The 21,591-nt window shown below is 41.4% G+C and overlaps 1 protein-coding gene across 3 annotated transcripts in view; it reads right to left on the reverse strand.

Annotated features, from left to right (window-relative positions):
• Nucleotides 1-21,591, reverse strand: part of LOC148901829 (protocadherin-1-like) — a 192,239-nt gene that overhangs the window by 103,373 nt on the left and 67,275 nt on the right. For all 3 annotated transcript variants that reach the window (XM_088989875.1, XM_088989874.1, XM_088989876.1), the window contains exon 4: nucleotides 12,627-12,846. In XM_088989875.1, coding sequence (XP_088846001.1) covers nucleotides 12,627-12,846 — 220 coding nt within the window. The remainder of the gene's footprint in view (nucleotides 1-12,626; nucleotides 12,847-21,591) is intronic.

The following is a 21,591-nucleotide window of genomic DNA, read 5'->3' on the forward strand; positions in this document are numbered from 1 at the left end:
CGAAAATAATGGCTGAAACTGTCCAAAATGTAACCCCAACCTGAACTAACATTTTATCCTTAAAATAATCATTTTAACTGTAATCCAAAACAAAACCTACAAAAACCTGAACCTCAAACACAAAATCCTGCTCCTTAACCTAAATTAACATAGGTTTTAGGGGTAGCCCAACATGAATCCGCTAACCCACTAACCCTAAATTTCTAACTTTTACAAACTCCAAACGACAAACCTAACCCTCACCCACCAGCCCTAACCCACGCCATATCCCTAACAAACAAGACTATATGTAATCCTAATCTACCAATCATCCAACTCTAATGCAAAACATAATGCAATTATACCCTGACCCCAAAAACAAAGAATTTAAGCAAACCCCAATCAAACTACACTAACCCTAACCTCATCCAAGACGTTTGTGTCTGATTCAACTATGATTATCATGAAGCTGCCAGATTCGTCTTGGACCAAACTCAACTAACCTTCACCAGCCTTCACAACTGTGAATCCATGAACCTTAACCATTGCTAAATTCCAAAACTAACTCACAACCCACTAACAACAGCTATCCTAAATTGCAACCCGCGAAGCCATTGAACGGAATCCTAAATAAGTATCAATAGAAACACCAACACTAAACCCAATTCTAATCGAGACGAGTCACTGTCTCTTCATATTTCATGACAAACCTGACCCACCCCAACTAACCCAGTAAGCCTCAACGACCTAAACAACAAACTCTCCACCAAGTATGAAATATTGCAAATTAATTGTAAACAGACTCAGTTGAACATGAGCGCAGACATGTTTGTTTGGACGCGCACATCGTCCCTCTGTGTCGGAAACCCTTTGGGCGGAAAACCTGATTAACTCGGGAGGGATCGTTGCGCTAATACGTGGCAAATAAGTGGATTAGCGTAGGGTCACTGTGGATTAGCCGCCGTCTTTTTTGTTCCACACCGACATCTCCCCTCCCCAAAAACCTCCTCGTAATCTGCTGGAAATCCTGTGAAGCAAAAAACTGGCGGCCAAACAAACAGCGATCCGATTGCTCCAGACTGGCTTTTGTTCCTAGCATTTTCAGTAATATTATCAAATGGTGTTTTTCAAATTGTTTTCAAAGGTAAAGAGTTCAGTTCCCTTCAGCATCGCTTACCCGCAGTGTGGGTTAATATTACCAATGCTTCAACCAACAGACTAAAAGACAGATACTGTATCACGGGGTATTTTCCACAAACCGGGTGCTATTTTTGGTCTGTGAAGTCCTTATGTACATCAAGTTGAAAATCCACTGTATGTGAATAAACTACTGTGCCTAATGTATTGTCTTTCGAAAGCCGCTTTCGTGTCGAAAGCGGGTTAAAAACCAGTTCCATGATATGTTGGGACCACCAACTGATATTTTCCTTCAACTGTGGCTGGTCAAAACTCGCAAAGGTACTCATGTCATATTGTCATATGCTTCATGTCATCACAAAGAGGGTACAGCAAGTCCTGAAGAATGAATGACTCGCTGTGTCTTTGTTTTGTCATATTGTCTTTGTTTTGTCATATTATTTGTTATTTATTTATTTATTGTTCTTTTGACTTCAAGATGGCGCCGCGAGAGTGGCTGCCTTTCCAGCAGCTCATGTATTTCTACTGTAATGTTTTTCTACTTTCATTCCTTTCATCACTTTGCTGCTATGAAATGTAAATTTCTCCACTGTGAGACTAATAAAGGAAAATCTAATCCAATATCATAAGGCATAGGTGTAGTGTATCATTACCTTTAATTCATTCACTGCCAGACGATGTACAAAAATGTGTCCACTCCAGTGCCAGGGTTTTTGTCAGTCACTCAAATTCCAGGACCCACAGATTATTTAGTTTTAGGACTACATTAACATCCAATGCAGCGTAAGAAACCTTTGACTCTCTTATTTCTTCAGAAAGAAAGTTAAATCCTAAATTGTATGGCTCTTTAGTTATATGATCTTTAAATGACAGCGGCTGTCCAAAATACAATAAAATACAAACATTGATTCATATAGCGCTTTAACAACAGCTGAAGGTATAACAAAATGCTAACATGGACAAAAGGCAAATGTTTCCCCCTTGTGGAAGGGAAAAAACATTACCAGAGGTCTGGCCCGCGTTTTATCGGCACCCCATCAAGAAAAAACAAACCTGAACAAATTCAGGAATAAGGCGCCAAGTCATATTTTTTATTGCCGAATAAATTCAGTGATAGCAGTGAATGAGTTCATTGATAAGTCATGTTATTATGTTTATTCATTATTTTTGAGTTATGAATTGAATGTTAAATTTTGAATTGGCTACAGTTTAATGATATTTGAAGATTTGTTCTCAATCTGTATAATTTTACAGTCCACGCAGTTATTAAGACATTATTTTTCACAAGTTTTCATAGTTTGCATGTCAAATTAAGATTCCCCGTTGAAATGTATCGAAACACCATTAATCTGTCCCAGTACCCTCCAAAATCTTTTCAATGTTATGTTTTGAAAACAGCGTTGCATTGAGTAAAACCATCAGAAGTCATAATAAGAGTTACCTGTTTTTATTCCAAGTTTTTTGGACTAAAAGACATTTAAAATGAATGGAAATAAAAATAAATGCCACCTGCTAACTTCACTGAAAAAGTGGTTGAGCCAATTTTCCCTCAATTCAAGCCAGGAAGAACCCTGCTTAGCGTACGATTACCTCCTGGCTTTGGACCGTTGCCCTCCTCCACGCGCTGTCTGCTCGCCCACATAAAATACAGAGCATCAAAAGCGCATGTTACCTTGACAACCGCCCCACATGAACCCCCCGTTCTGCCCCCAACCCCCGTCTTTCCATTCACGCTGCCTGTCCTAATTGGCCGGCTGGAGCGGACGGGTTAGAGGGGTCGCCCGGCGGATGAATGCCAAGGTGTCCGCTCAAACGTGGCCCCGCTTTCATCGTTGCTTGCCTCGGCTGAAGGGACACCAGCGGGGCGGATAATTGGTGGGTGGGCGGGTGTTCGGAAGGACCTGGCGAAGTCTTTGCAGCGTGTCCATGTGAAGGCAGTGCATCGAGCTATCATTTGCTCTACTTCACATCCAAAATAAAATTAATAACAATCAACGCCTGATGGTTTAAGAAGGTGCCAAAGGTGGCAGGTGTTGGTGAAGCAACAGGTGCGTTGGAGGGGGACTGCACTCACTCAATTTTTGTTTGGCGCCTCAACATGACTGACAACATGTCTTTTTAAGTCTACCTGAAGTAATGATCCTGTATGATCCTGAGAAATGGCCAAAACACCATGAAATGGTACCTTCAAAATAAAATGTGTATTCGACAAAATCACTTATATTTACATTTCTGTGAGGTCTGTCATTGATGATGATTTTTTTTAATCAATCAGGCATCCCAGAAGGTGCTCGTGAGCTACAGCATTAAAGTCAAATTGTCATTTCACCCAGTTTATGAGGATTTTAGTCTCATTCCCGCTATAATTGGTTAATCCCGAGTGAACAGTCGCCATCACCATCATCACGTTGAGCAACGAGCAATGCTTGAGTAGTTCTTTCCCTTTTTTTTCCAATATTGGTTTAAGACCACAGGTCCGCCGTGAGCTGCTCATTAATTAGCAAGGATGGCGTTTAATTGGCGCGATGTGGCTGTCGAGCACCTTTAAACTGCCGCTAATCTATCAACCGCCACCGATTTTAATTGCAGCCGACAGCATTTTAATTGAAGTGAAGGAGAGGCAGCTGGTTAAAGCTTTTATTTTGACAGGGGGAGTTGACTTGCAAGCGGAAAGCTACATCTCCCTGGATACTCTTAACTAAAATGCTTCTGCTCCTTGGGTACACTCAATACTTTTTACTGTCTAACTACATTGCCTTTGTGAGACATTAGAACACGTTAAATTATATTTTTTTTTACATTAACCTTATTGTTTTCTAATGTGGGTGGAAACCGCAGTACCCCAAGAAAACCCACACACAGGGTGCATACAAACTCCACAAGCCGGACTCAAACCCTGCACCTGGGCACTGTGAGGCAGACGTGCTAACCAGTCAACTGTCCAACCAGTTAACTTCAGGGGTCGCCACAGCGAATAAATGTCCTCATCTATCCCGGTTTTGTGCATCCTCTTCTCTCACATCAGCTACCTTCATGTCCTCTTTGACCACATTCATAAACCTCCTCTTCGGTCTTCCTCTTGCTACAATATTTTAAAGGTTCACGCTAACAAGCATTATTTTAGGAAATAACTTTGAACTTATAAATTGACATTTTTGCTCAGTTAAGCAAAGAAATTCCAAATCGTGTTCTGCACGGATGACAACAGGCTTTTGTAGTAAAACAGTGTATGGGGTAGACTGGCCTGCCTGCAGTCCAAACCCGTCACCCATTGAAAATGTGTGTCCCATCTTTTTTAGAATGGGTGGCAGCAATAAAAGTTCATGATTATTATTTTTTTTAGCAATTTGAACATTATTTTGTCTTATTGAATTAAATATAGGTGGAAGATGATTTGCATATCTTTGCATTTGTTTTTTATTTATATTTCACGCAACATGTTAAATTCATTGGACTTGGGTTTGTAACTTTTCACGACAGCGTGTGCACACATTGCAGCTGACTTTCCACAGAGGAGTAACTCCATTATAAATGACAACAACACCACCACTGGGTGTCTTCTTGTTTCTACGGTGACGATTTCCCCAAGGATGACGACGGGTCAGCACAAAAACAAAGTTAGACTCACCAGGGACACATTGCATCCATTTACAAACACACCTGTTCCCATTATCTGCTTACAACACGCACCCACCCCCACACACACACACATACCATTCATTAACTCCCATGATGTCGAGCTAACCTAGAGAAAAGATACGTGGCTATCTCCCTGCTGTGACTGCGTTCTTATTGGACAGCTTCCCAGGTGTCCCCCCAGTTCCTCTACCCCGCACTCCACCCGCCGGTTGGTGGGCCATCTGCAGCAAGGACGTCAATAGAAATCACCAGGAACAGCTCGCAAGACGGGACCAGCGCCAGGGCCCGGCGGGTGGCGGCTTTGGGCAATTCGCTTTTAGATCACAACGACATGCGGCACTAACCGTACCAACCCACAAATAAATATACGGTATGTTTTATTATGATAATGGTTATTAATATTATCATACATGAATAGGCCGACAAAGGAGGATAATGAGAATGTTTGGAGTCAGATTATTACAGATGAACTTGAAATTCTAATATAAAACGCAAATTTCGCTATTGTGGGACTATTAAAGGCTTTCTGATGCTAGACCATGTCTTGAAACCGTAATTTTAAATCCCAAAACTGCCTTCACACCTTCATTTCAAAGCCTAATTTGAAATCATATTTAATTTTTGATATGTTTTGATACCCTAACAGCCTATTTAATAATTTTGAAAGCTTGGCGTGCAAACTTTTTTTAAACTTTTACCAAAGACCCTATTTGAAACCCAAACCCTCTTTTGACACACATTTTTGGAACCTCTGTCCCTGTCCTGAAACCAAAATTGAACATTCAACCCCAACTTTAAGCTTGGAAACATGAATCCCGTTTTAAAACTGAACCTAAATTTGAAACCCTATTTTGAAACCCTGACATTCGATGTTGAAAACTTTTAAAATATCCACCTTCATTTGAAAACATAGAAACACCACATTTTTTAACATTTATCATCGCTTAAAATTCTAAGCAAGCTGGAAATTTTACATCAAAAACACGTTTAATCACTTCCTCGTATTAATAAAATATACAAAACTCAGTTTGAAATCAAAAGTCAGTTTTCACAGTTTCCACTTGTATTCAAGTTTCAGTAATAATATCAGACAAGAAAATTCTAGACAAAAGTAAAAAAAGACAAAAGTAGAAAAAAAATGGTACGCCTTTGGGCCACGTACAATTACGAGGCGGACATGTATGGCTCTGGGGCCTTGAGTTTTACACCTGTGCCTTAGACTTAATACCCTAACAGCCACAGCATTAGCATCGACATCCTCCTTTGCTGTGTTCAGTGTAAAAGATCGCAGCAAATAAACAGCAAATCTTGCATTTGGCTAATTTTTCTGTGTAAGCTCTCAGTCGTACAGGAGTGGTCCATCGATGAGAAGGTTTCTTCAGCCGTCATCTGTACAAGAGTGAAGGTTTTCGGACGTTTCGCCTCCTATCCAAGAGGCTTCGTCAGCGAACGACCAGTCAGACTTTAGTTCGCTGACGAAGCCTCTTGGATAGGAGGCGAAACGTCCGAAACCTTCACTCTTGTACAGATGACGGCTGAAGAAACCTTCTCATCGATTTGGCTAATTTTGTATGATCTCTGCGTGAAAGCTGCCTAAGCCCAACACCGTCTCTCCGTGTGTGCAAAATGTCCAGCACAGATAAGCTGAAATAAACAACAGACCTAGAAATAAATCCACCTCGCTCTCGCTCTGCCTCAGGAGGGGTAGGGAGGGGGGTTTGGAGTTAGGGGCGAGCGAGGGCATCGGAAGAGCTCCCTGCAAAGCTCCTCCACACATCGTAGCGAGAGATCACTCTGCCACACAAATAGCAAAACACAGAAACTGAGAGGAGAGGAAGGTGCGCTTGAGCTTCCACAGGGACGAATCACCTCTCATATCATTGGCGCTTTTATCTGCCGGCTAATGAGCATCTCTCACTTGTACATACACATACACACACACACACACACACACACACACACACACACACACACACACACACACACACACACACACACACACACACACACACACACTCTCTTCCTGAGCAAGGCAGTTTCGTCAGCCCATCTCTAAGCGAGCGTCCCACTTCCAAAAGCGTGGACGTCCGCTTTCATGGTTACGCAACGCCGCTGCCAGCTTGTGCGTTGTTCAGCCTGGAAAGCCTTTGAACACGCTCGAACACTGCCGGCTCTAATGACTGTGCATGTTGTGTGAGCCATTATTAGTCAGTAAGTGATATATATGTATACTTTTTTTTGCAAAGTAAGCAGCTGCCAGCAGGGGGAATTTACGGTAGCCTGATAAGCGAACCAATAATGAGGCTCTAACTCTCATGAACTTCAGGAAAATAAGCTTATATTTCATCATAGACTAGGCTAGAAAATGTTTTCGCTGTATACATATGTACGGTACTATAATACAAAGTAATAGAAAGTATAAAGTAATATAAAGTATAAAGAAAGAAATGATCCAACAGCTAGAACAACCTGGGAGATGTCTAAAATGTGATCTGACTCCGCGACAGTCGAACAGCTAACTTTTTATAGCACCTTTCAAAAGAAATTATATTTAATAGACAGTCTGTTAATCAACAACCAATAGTGACTTCATCACCATGAAATGTAAACACCAATCACCAACTTGGGACATTATTAATTTGTGACCCTAACCAACCCGTGATATGAACATCTGTGACATCAAGTGATATCATCATGAGACATTTTCGTTGATCAGTCTTAACACGAGACTCCGCCCTGTTGTGACATCATTAATTAGTAACACAATCCGACATAGACCTTTGGTGTCAATATGTGAAATTATCAACCCATGACATCACTCTGATAGTCAACAATAAAACTGTGACCTGAGTCACACAATTTATATTATCGACCTTTGACCCCAAACAGCCAATAACTTGGCCGCCACAAATCCATAATATCACCAACCCAGCTCATAATAAACACCCAGGCCAACTTCACGAAACTCCAACGCATCTGTGACAATCTGTAACGCAATCAACCTGTGACATCAACATGTTACACCAATCTGGCACTTTGAATCCTTTCATGCGTTATGTAGCTTGATCTTATGTCATGCTGTCCACTTTCGAGTGGCGTCGTCGTGATGAAATTTGGTGCTAGTGGTGGCGCGGCTCGGTACGTCGCCTAGTGCTCCAACATGAAGATCTGCTTGCTTGTATCTCTCCACGCTCTAAAAGCTCTTGTCATGGACACTAATGCCAGCGGCGCTAGCCCGCTACGTGCCGCTAATGTGTCCACTTCCTGTCGATGGCAAGCGTGTGCGGCGGAAAGAGCTATAGGATGTTGATGTTGACGATGAAGATGTTATTGGGGGAAGGAGAGGGGCTGCTGAGAGTTGTGTTAGCGACAAGAGGCACAAAATGGTGGTCTGATGGTGTGTGTGTGTGTGTGTGTGTGTGTGTGTGTGTGTGTGTATACTTTTATCTTCTGTCCTCATCAGCCCGAGTGAAATTTTCTAACTGCACTCTTCATCTTCATCATCCTCACTTTGTTCGTGTCCTTCGCACATTAAAGCTAACAGACACACACACACGCACGCACGCACACACACACACACACACACACACACACACACACACACACACACACACACACACACACACACACACACACACACACACACACACACACACACACACACTGGGAGACACAAAAGACTTTCACAAATGTACACCCACACACCCACTCCTACAAATACAAAGAAAATCTCACAAGTATACTCTCGCACCCAGATACCAATACCCACCAAAAAAAAAACACAATTTCACATACACACACAGAAACACGCGTTTGATTTCCCCTGTCATAACACACACACATTCACTATTGTACTCTCACTCAAACACACACGCACACAACAAACACACAACCACAGTCTTTCACACACTTTTGTTTTCCCATATTTTAAGACATTTACACACACACGCACAAACAATCTCAGACGCATCCATATATGCTAAAAAAACATACAAAAACACTAACAAACTATATCACCACACACAAACAGGCGCATGCGCAAACACACACACACACACACACACACACACACGCACACACACACACACACACACACACACACACACACACACACACCCATGTACAGAAATCATGAGTGTGACAAGTGGGTTTTGAATGTCTTGTTTTTCCTTTCTGGATTTTGACAAGAAAGCCTGAGGTTTTATGAAAGACACCGGGAACTCTTTGAACTTGTCAATACAGTTTTCTTTTCAAGGAGGTGATCCGCACCTCGTGGTTCACGTAGAATATACTGTAGCGAGCGATACAGTGCGTCTCGCCAGATGGACGTGTTTCCTCTCTGATTTACACGACGGATTACAGTTATATGGTCCGCCAATTTGGATTGGGTCCAGATTATCATCTGTGGGCCTCCTTTCACATGTGAGTGTGCTTCTTAATGCTATCGAGCTAAATGATGGAGTGATGCTGTTCATCTGCTATCCTTTTGCTTATTCCTTTCCAAATTGTTGCTGATTGCATGGAGACCAATCACAAAAGTATCCAATTAACTCAATTACTGTCATTCCCGAATGTATTCGGGAATTGAAAAGCATGATTTTAAAGCGCCATTCCTGAATTCGTTTGGGTTTTGTTTTTTTTTGTCATGAATGGGTGGTGCTTTTCATGCTCCAGTTAGACCTCTATCAATGTTTTTCCCTCCCACGAGGGGACAGCATTTGTTTTTTGTACATCTGACCCCATTTCAACCTCAGATAACTCCAGACCCATATAATTTAGGAATTAACTATTTTTTTCTGATGAAAGAAGAGAGTCTATTGTTTCTTACGCTGCATTGAATGTTTATCTGGTCCTGAAACTCAATATTATGTGGGACCTGCAATTTGAGTGAAAATGACAAAAACCCTGCCACTTGTGTCGGCATATTTTTTGCACATTGCCTGGCAGTGAATGAGTTAATGTGCATGACAAAAATCTGCAGAGTTCAACACAATTCCATCCTTGTTATCTTCTTATCACCATACTAGAAATGACATAACTGCAGATCGTTGAGAGCCTTTTTTGGTACAAAAGTTCTATTAAGCTGTTAACCAAAACAGCAGAGCATATTCAGTCCGTGAGGTGTGTAAAGTGTGTCTGTGTTGTGTGTGTATCAAGCGTGTGGTCAATAAATGCAAAGCGCGTACATCAGGAGCTCATTTGCATCCAAGTTCCGCACTTAAAATTGCATTTCATTGTCGACTCAGGCAACGTTTATTATATGGTCCATTTGCCTTGATTATTTATGCTGAAACATGCACAAGCGCAATGCCAAAAAGTCCAATTCAATTAGCAGATGCTTCTTTCGAGCAGCATTTCTACTTCAGTGCCTTCACTTGCTTAATGAACTCTGACCCCAAGAAGATGGTGACATTTGAAGGCAGAAAAAAGTCTCGGCAAATATCAAATGATCAGATGCATTTCAATACAATTCAGAATTAAGACAAATGATGGATGGACAGACGGACAAATTAAGCTGAGGGGACTTTGCCAGGCTAATTGTGGTTAGCTGTTCTTAACTCAAGAATTAGAAGAAAATGTTAACAATATGCTCATGGTTTTTGTTGCAATGTTACCAATAACATATTAAAATTATTTAGTAGTAATGCTAATGCTTACGCTCACGCTAATGCTAACGCTAACGTAAACGCAAACATTAACACCCACACTACTACTAATAATAATAATAATAATAATAATAATAACTGTGGCCCGGTTGTCGAGTGGTGAGCATGCCAGCTTAACAGTGCAAAGGTCGTGAGTTCAAGACCCGGTCCGGCCTCCCTGTGTGGAGTTTGCATGTTCTCCCCGGGCCCACGTGGGTTTTCTGCGGGTCCTCCGGTTTCCTCCCACATTCCAAAAACATGCATGGCATGCAGATTGAACACTTTAAATTGTCCATAGGCGTGAGTGCGAGAGTAAATGGTTGTTTGTTTCTATGTGCCCTACGATTGGCTGCCAACCAGTTGAGTGTGTCCCCCGCCTAGTGCCCGAAGAGGCCTGGGATAGGCTCCAGCGCCCCCCGCGACCCTAGTGGGGAATAAGCGGTACAGATAATGGCCGGATGGATAATAATAACAATAATATTAATACTTGTTAATTATAAGTGCCTTTTATAACTGCCAAGTTTACAGTCAAAAACAATGGAACAATAAACACAAGAACAATAAAACCATAGATAAATTATAAATAAAACATAGATTAGTCTAAACTGTGAATGCGATTTTAAACAGATAGGTTTCGAGGTGGGATTTAAAAGTGGGAAGAGAATCAATATTTCGTTGCCCCCAAAATTTAAAACAAATCCGCCGATCGAGCACCTCAAGTCACACATCAAATTAAAAGGCCGCAACAAAGGCATGCAATTCAATTTCCATGCCCTTGTATGCTCATTAATAAACAAAGAAAGATGCTTCAACACGGGGCCAATTATGCAAGAGTGCTTCAGTAATCATCCATATTGAAACTCGTGTTAAAAAAAAGTCTGCCACTAATGTTTTTGTCTATCTGCAATTCTTTTTATAACACGCCTTCGTATGATGATGCAATGGTCAAAATAAAATGTGCAACCAGCAACGCACACTGAGTCACGTTGTTCAGCAATGCAACAGAGCATTCTAAATAAGAAATTATTTTTTAAAGCTACTTTTGTATTGCTTATGTCACTTTTTGCACAATAAAGTAAAAAAAAAAATGACAACCAACACAACAAATGTAGTTACGTATCAAATGGATGGCATTCTATAGCTGCATTGAAAACAACATGCAAGACAATGTCATTCTGTGATGACAGGATGACCACAAAATATGGTTCAGTTGGTTAAAAACATCACTCACCACATCATTTCAAGACATATTAACTCATGCACTGCCATTCACAAATTTATTCGGGAATTGAAAATATGACATAGAGCGCCATTCCTGAATTTGTTCGGGTTTTGAGTTTTCATGCTTGGATGAAGATAAAGCGCTGGCCATGGCCCCTGGCAATGTTGTTGTTTTTCTTTTGCACAAGGGGGCAGCATTTCCCTTCTTTCCATGTTAGCACTTTGTTCCACCTTCAGCTGTTGCTCAAGAGCTATATGAACCAATATGTATGTATTGCATTGTATTTTGGACAGCCGCCCTCATTTCAAGCTCATATAACTCTAGACCCATATTATTTCGGAATTAACTCTTTATTTCTGATGAATGAAGATAGTCTAAGATTTCTAATGATTTACTGAATGTTTGTGTAGTCCGAAAACTATATTCTGTTGGTCCTAGAATTCAAGTGACAATGACAAAAACCCTGGCACTGGAGTGGACACAATTTTGCACATTGTCTGGGACATCGTCTGGCAGTGAATGAGTTAATACAAAAGCACAACCAACCAACCACCCCTTTGAGTCTCATGAAATTCCAAAAAGCGACAGAGGCATTTTAATCCGCAATTATTATTTCCAATAGGCCCTTGTATGTCGACGCAATGATTAAATAACATGTATGACTTAAGCTTGTTTGCGTTCCAATCCGGCACTTTAAACAAGGTACGCACGCCAAAGCAAGCCAACACATCGCCGTCGGGCTGACAAAACTGTTAACGAGCGCCAACCCAATTCCAGTTTCACCGACAATCCTCCCCCTGTGGATCCTTAAGTGGAGCTGATGGAAGGTTGGACCGGCCGTCATTTGCATAATTGTGATGTTAATGCAGCGAGCCGTGGGACTTGATTATGTTGCATATTGATTGTGTTGCACGTGGAATGGTGGGAATCCGATTAGACGACGGGATTCTCGCCATCTACTATCATAAACTTGGTCAAATTCGGGCAGCGAGGAGGAAACTCACCATTCTCGGGGTGCTCCATTTCGCCGATGCTGCCCTCGGGCGTGGTGCGTTCGTAGTGGTCCTCGGGTAGCGCCAGCGGGCCGATCCGAGGCCCGGATGAAGACTTGGAGCTGGGAGTCTCCGACTCGTCCAACCCGCTGTCGTAGTAGCTGTGCTGGGAAGCATCCTGTAGGTCCTGCGCCTGGTTGGCAGTGGAGAAGGTCACCCGGCGCTGTGGCAGCTGAGAAACAGAGGCGACGTTGTTACAGTATTCACGTCATTAACATTGAGGAATAAATAAATAAATACAATGAACTAGGGCAAGTCACGTATCAAATCAAAGGCCGCCTCAATGGCTTTCAGGATCAGTCATTATTTTGTCCATAAATCCTTATATAGTGAGTCAATTACCTAAATAAATAAATAAATATTTACATGAATAAATACATAATGCTGCATTCTTTGGTGTACAAGGTGCACCCAAAAGTCTTGATTTTCCTCAAAAGATGCCCCTGTGCCATATATGCCGGTGCGGCTGATATGTGAAGTAATAATGAGCCACTACAGGTCTGCCAACTACTGTCAGCAGCCACCGACTCTATTTCCCGTCGTATAATGAGTAGTACGTTACCCCAGCCTCAAGTGTAGCGCCTTATAATGTGGTGTGCCTTATATTAGGAAAACCCTTTTCATTCATTGAAGGTCTGCCTTGTACTCTGGTGCACCTAATATTTAGAATATACAGGGGGACCTCGGTTTACGAACCCCTTGGTTTACGAACTTTCGGTTTACGAACGTTACATTTATGAAAATTTTACCTTGGCATACGAACTATTTTTCTGGATACACACGCAGCTGCCACAATGAGTGATGTGTCGTTCGTGAATGAGCCCGTTCTCCAAACAAGGAAATGGCAGATGACTTTTTTTTGTCCTCTATTCCCCGCCCCCAGTCGTCGGTTAAAGCCACGTGATTAGTCAAGAATGCAGAAGTGGGGCATGGGGTTACAGACAGAGAGAGAGTGAGGCCATTCTCCAAAAAACAAAATGGCGTCTTCGGTTAAAGCCACGCGATTGGTCAAGAACCCAGCAGTGTGTGTGTGTGTGGGGGGGGGGGTTAAACATTAAAGAACACTGTACACTTGATGGAAAAAGCTTTTAACCCAGCTAAACAGATCACAATTGATGAACTAGATACAATTATCACAGAGAAAGCACCTACAAGGGACCATTCCTCAAGATGGTGAAAGCCTTTGTTACTCATCAATTGTTTCATGCTGAGGAAACCGGACACTCCATTCCATCAAGCCATTAACGACCATCACTAAGGTAAATAAAATGACTTAATTGTACAGTACAGTTTATTTCTTTAATCATAATACCATAGCACATTTATTCTACATAATGTATATTTTGTGAAGTTTTAAGGCTTAGAAAATTAGAAAGTAGAAAATTGTGTTTTATGGGGAACTGGGAACGGATTATTCTCATTTTAATTGTTTCCTATGGGAAATTATTTTTTGGGATACACACCTTTCGCCGAACACAGTCTGTCTGGAAAAAGTTTGAAAATACACCATTCATTGGGGTGCACCTTATACTCCGGTACACCTTATACACCGGAAAATATGGTAAGTAAATGAACAGATAAATACATGAATAAATACATACATGAACACATAAATAAACATACCGGTATAAATGAATAAATAAATAAATAAATAAATAAATAAATAAATAAATATTGTAGAAATATAAATATCTAATGACAGAGGGTAGAAATCAATAAACTGCAAAGAAAATACCCCCCCCCCCCCAAAAAAAAAAACGTCTGAAAAATTACTTTTTTTTTTTTTTTGCTTGAAAACATCGCTATCAATCACACGCCTGAGTCCAATTAGACGTGCCAAAATGCAACGCGGTCATGCGACGTCTTTCCGCCCGCGTTCTGGTTGGCGCGGCGGAGTTAATTTGGAGTTGAAATTTCATGTGAAGGCGGCGAGTTAGTTTGCATAAAGGCAGTAGGCTGACAACAAACTTTGACACTTCATTGACTTTGTCTTTGTGGAGGAGGAGGAGAAAGCTGTCTGACTTGATGCTTTTATAATTAAAATACAATTAGCTGTCCATGTAGCGCTGCAGGACACACGCGCGCACTGAGCCGGATAAGCGCACACTCACACACACGCGCACCTGAACAGGGACGGCCACATGAACAGCGCATGATACTTTGTCACCATGGAAACTGCTGTCATCCTTGCTGGGACCCTGAACCACTTCAAACTGCACCAAAATATGTTTTTCTGTCCCCGCAAACAAATGGCAACTGTCCAGAAAATGGTGCACCAGTGGGAAGGCGCGGTGAAAGGGATCAAACTGGCGGTGACTGTGACACCTGCGAGAATTGGATTTGATGGAGGGTGCCTTGTGCCTTGTCCAGGGAAATTAAGTCAAAAAGTATTGTAAAAGAATTGATGCTATAGGAAAAGGTAAACATAGTTGTATGTTTTGTTATCTTTGTCAATAGGTGAATAGAAAATGTCAGAATACATTTTCACTTCAAATATCGGAGCATCCTCATAATAGGCATTGGCCAATTACTGATTTGTATTCCATCAAATCCATCGTACCATCGTATTGGTACTAGTCCCTTCCGACTAAACATGCAGCATGTTCGCAAACATTTAATAACCAATCTTCAGTTCGGAAAAACTAGTTACATAAATAAATAAATAAATAAATAAATAAATAAATAAATAAACGGACGAATAAACAACTTAATAGTAAATAAATAAAAAGCAAACACCAAAATAAATAAATAAATAAATAAATACAGTAAAGTCTCGTTATATCGATATCGGATATATCGATAGTCCCGGTTATATCGATACTATTTCTATGCACGCGCGGAGAAAATTACATGCAAACAGGGTCGGATATATCAATAGTCCCGGTTATATCGATATTTTTTCGGACTCCCTTGAATATCGATATAACGAGACTTTACTGTATGTGAATAAGGGCGGCCCGGTAGTCGAGTGGTTAGCAACCAATTCAGGGTGTCCCCCACCTCGTGCCCGAAGACAGCGGGGATAGGCTCCAGCACCCCCCGCGACCCTAGTGAGGAATAAGCGGTTCGGAAAATGGATGGATGGATGGATGGATGGATATCTGAATAAGTGAATCCACGAATACATGGTTATATAAATAAATAAATCCATCAATAAATAAATGGATGACTAAATAAATAAATACCTAAATAAATACATCTGTGAATTAATGTATAAATAAATTACCCTCACACCCAAACAAAAAAAAGCCAACCAAAAGTTGAGTAACAATCACATGGGTTAAATATTATTGTGTGAGGAACAGTGAAGAAAGAAAAAAAAATGGCTAACAAATGTTCGGTAAAAAAATATGGATTAACAAAAGTCAAGCTAGAAAGTATCAAATAGTGGTGAAATACTCATCGATGAGGACTGAGTCAACAATGTTGAGGTTTTGTTCACGAACAAATGTTACACAACTAAGATCGAGTCACAGTCGGAAGACATTGTTTGGTTAACAAAACATTGAGTTCTTGGTGTCACCAAACAAATGTTGAGTCACTTTCGTTTAAAGAAATGGATGTTTGCTTGGAAATGTCGAGTTACAAGCGGAGACCAAATCAAAAAAAGTAACAAATGTTGAGCGACAAAGATGGAGTAAAAAGCTGACGTCCAACATCCCTCTCGTTGCCGTCCCAACTGTTCCATTAACACCTTCACAGCAGGAAGCAATTTGATGGTCAAACACTAACGCATGCTCACACACGCACACGTATGTTAGCAGTAGATCAGGACATGTCGGAGTGTGTTATTAATAAACACTTCCTGTTTCCTGTTTCCTGCTGCAGGATAAAAATTGGCTTTTTGCTATAACAAAGCCAGGCGGAAAGAAACAGAAACAAAAATGATCAGGATTCCTTGCCGGTCTTCATCGGCGAATGCCAAAAGCGTGAAAATATAGATTTTTTATGTTCTAGATTTCTGCTCAAGTACAGATTATAAAGACTTCTGCCACATGCACGCACGCACCCTGTGACAAACCCTTTTTTGTTTTTGTACTTTTAGTATTTGTGCATTGGCGTGTTTGTTTGCCATAAATAGAATTCAGTGTCGCCGCTTTCTCAGCACTGAGCACATCATAGTCAAGAAACGTCCCATCCCCCCCAAAAAAGTAATAATAAAGATAAAAAGGACACAATCTCACAGTCACCCCAGGAGGCCTTCGGATTAGGCAACAGTGTCACTTTTAGGACGCACTCACGTGCTTTTATTTATGTTTGTCTCCCACGTTGCCTGCGCTGGATGCTATAAGCCAGCAGTGATGAGCTAACATCCACTTGGTGAATTCATACGCAACAGTGTGGCCCCATTAAGGGTTCCATCTAGTGGTGAGAAAAAGAATTACTGCCAGAGTACATTTCAGTTGTATTTCACTTTTTATATTCCATACATTTGCATTTAATCTGTAACAAGGGATGTATATTAAATATTCAGGCATAAATTGCTTTCACATTTGACATGACGTACATTTTAACCCATTCACTGCCATTCCCAAATTTATTCGGGAATTGAAAAAATAAATACATTTCCAAAATTGTTATGTTTTTTGTTTGCGGGCGGGTGCCGATAAAGTGTTGGTAAGACCCCTGGCAATGTTTTTCCCTCTCACACAGGAGACTGCATTTGCCTTATGTACATCCAGCCCCATTTCAAGCTCAGATAACTCCAGACTCATATAACTTGGAAATGAACATTTTTTTTTCTGATGAAAGAAGAGTCTAAGGTTTCTTACGCTGTATTGAATGTTTATGTAATCCTAAAACTCAATATTCTGTGGGTCCTGGAATTTGACTGAAAATGACAAAAACCCTGGCACTGGAGTGGACACATTTTTGCACATGGTCGGGCAGTGACTGGGTTAAACGCATGTAGAGTACAATAGCAGTAATTCAACTTCACAATGGTAACACACAAAAGAAATGGTTTTCGTGAACACTTGGGCCTACTTTGCTCCTCTATTTTTTTTGATATTGGTTATTTCTATGGTAGTCGATACAATTTGACATTATAGACAAAAGCCTGTTTGGTGGCGGAGGAAATATTTAATGAATTTCACGATAAGTAAAAGGCAGAAAAAATCAATTAAGAGAGAGCAATCAGATTTTTGTGACAGAAAGTAAGGAAATGGCAGACGCCTCCAGTTTGCGTGAGTAATTGTGTTGTTTAATTTTTAAACACACACACACAGACACACACAAACACACGCACACACAAAGTACAAGCTAGAAGGAAGACATGAGGAGGAAGAGGAAATAGCAGAGGAGGAAGATGTGGAAGAGGAGGAGGAGGCTCGCTGATGATTAAAAAGAAGCCACGAGAGGAGAAATGAACGACGCCTTGCTGGCTGTTTGTCAGCCGAGACACAAAGCGGGAGATAACGCACCGTCAGTGTGCGTGTGAGTGTGTGTATGTGTGAAAGAGAGAAAGCGAGAGAGTGAGAGAGCTCCTCATTACCTCGCTGTGTGGGAGATAAGACTGTGTGAGGCTGCATTGTGCATGCTTATAAAAAGTGTGTGCTTATCAAGTATGCATAACACACACACACACACAACACACACACACACACACACACACACAGCTAACGTCGAGAACTGTGACATCCCATAATTCCACCCAACAGCACCACAACAGCTTGAGTGCACAATAAATGAAGTGTATGTGTTTGTGTGTGTGTGTTGGCGAAGGGTGTCCAGAGAGAATGAGCGAGTATGTTTTGTACAACTTTTTTTAGCGATTGAGTTTTTGTAGTCAGGGTGTATGAAAGTATCTACCTGTCTGTTGTGAAACAGTTTGTATAAGTGCGTGAGTGTGTCGTGAGAGTCTTAGTGTATGAGTTCACGAGGCGTGTATGAGAGAATGAGTTAGAGGGTCGTTCAATGAGTGTGTTGTCTGAGGGCGTATGTCCACAAGTGAGTGAAAAAAGGGAGTTGTGAAAAGGCACGTGTTTGAGTTGACGCCTGCAATCGGTCACACAAAATCGAACCCTTCAGGGACGCGCCGATGTCGGACAAAGCAGATGTGTCCAAGCTGTCCACCCACAGTATTCCGATAAGTCATGAAAGCAATCATAGGACGGCCGCAAATGTTTATGCCATTACGTGACGGCGTCCATCTTTCCAACAAACAATATTTGCAACAAAATCTCTGAAATTTGAAAAGAGCTTAAATTGGCTGCTTGAAACAAAAATGGCTGACTTCCATGAGGTGTTTGACAGTCACATTTTTGTGACTGTCAAATTTCAGGCCGCTAAATTAACTTCGGTGACTGAATTTTCAGATTTGATTTCAAAAGTAGATTGTTGGTTGTACATAAAGCACCGGTGTCAAAGTCCCAGCCCGGAGGCCGAATCTGAATCACCACATCATTTTATTCGGCCCGTGAAAGCAAATCAAGCATATCAAGTGGCGTGATGCTTGCAAAAGTCTGAAAAAAAAATTAAATTGGCCCATGTAAACCACAAATATCAGTCATTATTCTTGAGTTCAGATTAGAAAACTAGTTATTCATTAATTTATTCTGCACAGGTGATGCTAAACTAAGTTAACTCCCTGGAACGAATAAGAGACTCCCAGTTGGTTATAATGTGGATAAACCTGTTGGTGTATTATTATTAGGGTTTCTCACATGACCCATTGAAGTTGACAGCTTGGCCGTGTAAAAGCAAAGCAATGTTCACGCCAACCTAATAAAAAATGCTTTCTGCACTGTTATTAAATTGAAGTCCTGACATTGTGAAATAGCCTTTTGCTCAGGCAAACACCTGTGGTACAACGACTCCTATGAAAGTGCTATTATCATCTAAACTCCACTTCCGCACCTTGAACACACTGTGACATCTTTCTGATATTGCCATGACCACTTAGATCACGGAGTCAAAGTCAAGACCCGGGGGCCAAATCTGGCCCGCCACATCAATTTATTCGGCACACGAAAGCAAGACAAATGCATTGTTTGTTGACGCTGATTTATGAAATCAAGACTGTACCAATTTCACACGCAATCTAAACAACACACAAGCTAAGATTTTGACTCCTTCCTTTTTTAATCAAGCCATCTAGGCAGCTATGTGAGGTATGAACTGAGAAGAATGCTAACAATGAAAAGACTAGAATGTGCCTTTGAACACAGTTTAAGTTGACAAATCCCTCCCATTCCATGCTGCGGCAGCCCAGTTAGGTAGCATGCTTGTCAGGTGCCATTTGCTGTTTAAGATGGAAAAGATCAAGACCTGATAAATCGAGCCACCATGGAAAGACTGTCAACACACAAGATTATACCTCTTTCCCACTTTACAAACAGCAACCTTTTGAGGGGGCTGACTAGTCACGCCTGAAGTGAGGGATGCAACTAAAGATTGAAAATATTGGGCAATGAAAAATCCATACATTGTTGAGAAACCATCGACAAACAGCACATTCATGAATTGTAAAACAAGCAATGAAAAAGACTAGTCGGGTCTGAAAGGCTAATTGCTACTTAAATAAATACTTAATACCGCCTGTCACGCTATGGTTTGCGACCAACGGGTGGCACTGTAGGGTACCAACTGCAGCTGCACAGGTGTTGGTGGTTTCAATCAGTGGTAGTTAAAAGGATTACCTGCATGACCATCCAGTGTCTGGTCATTGTTTGTTTCACCCTGCCAGGTTTGTTTCATCTTTTCATGTTTTACTTGTGGTTTTGTTTGCTATTTGGGACCTTTTAGTTTTGATGACTTTGTTGTTTGAGATTTTGTTCCTGCTGACTGTATTTAATACAATTTGACAATAACAACCTGCTCCTCCCTCCTGTCTGCTTTTTTTTTGGGGGGGGGAGTACCAGCACCACCTTGGAAATCGTGACACTGTCAACAAACAAGATGATGCTTTTTTTTCACACCTTACCATCACCTGCCTGTTCAGGCATGTAACTAGTCGGGCCTGAAGAGATGCTTTCTGCAAATTATAGACAAAGTGAGGATTTGCCCAATCTATATACGACATGGAACTGCCATCTACAAACCCATATATGACATGACGACTCTCTCCCATGCAACCCGTTGAGTCACATGAAGGCATCAGCATCAAAGGCAGCTTCTCTGACGAGTACTCTTCATGCATGAATGTCTCAGAACAGACTCGCTCGAGGTCAGGCGGCCGAGAACGGAGAGCGGATTTCGGGCGCGTTAGCATTAGCCGGTTTCATGTTGGCCTTCTCTGGTGTTCTTGTTCTTCAGACACTAATTTACCGAAAGTAAATCTGTGAACAGTCACAAGAAAATCCTGTGAGGTAATCAAGCCTAGACGGAAAAAGATTAAAACCATCCAAGTGGAAGTTTACCAATTATTTGGATTAGCTGATGAAGCATGATGATATGGTGTGTGTAAAATGTCATTGTCAACACACCTACAGTCAAACTGACACAAAAGAGGTTAGCTGAGTCCATCATCTGCTTCCAGAGTTCAGTAGAACGCCAACATTTGTCTGCCCCGCAGGTACGTTCCTCTGTGCGTGTGTGTTGACACTGACACTTGATGTGGCAAGCGGATGAACTCGCAAGAGACACACACCCATACACACAAAAGTGAGAGGGGAGGGGGAAAACCCATAAATCTCCTTTCGCTACTGTTATTTTTCAATTTGCTGCCTGGCTGCTCTCTCGGCCGACAGTCAAACGTCCGGACAGAACCCGAACGCAACACCGACGGCTGACCGAAAAGAAAAGCTTGGCATATAAATAAATAAATAAAAATAGAAAGGGCCGACGACTCAACACTTTTTTTGTCTGAATGTGTCCATTCGAAAGCTGCTGACGCTTCTCCTCTGTCACTTTGACACCAAAGGCGTCCTTTTGTCCATTTTCTTCTGCACACGCACACACTTAGCACATTCGCGCA

This window comes from Hippocampus bargibanti, linkage group LG02, assembly GCF_051943395.1.
Source record: "Hippocampus bargibanti isolate YZ-2025 linkage group LG02, ASM5194339v1, whole genome shotgun sequence".
In the NCBI taxonomy this organism is placed as follows: Eukaryota; Metazoa; Chordata; class Actinopteri; order Syngnathiformes; family Syngnathidae; genus Hippocampus; species Hippocampus bargibanti.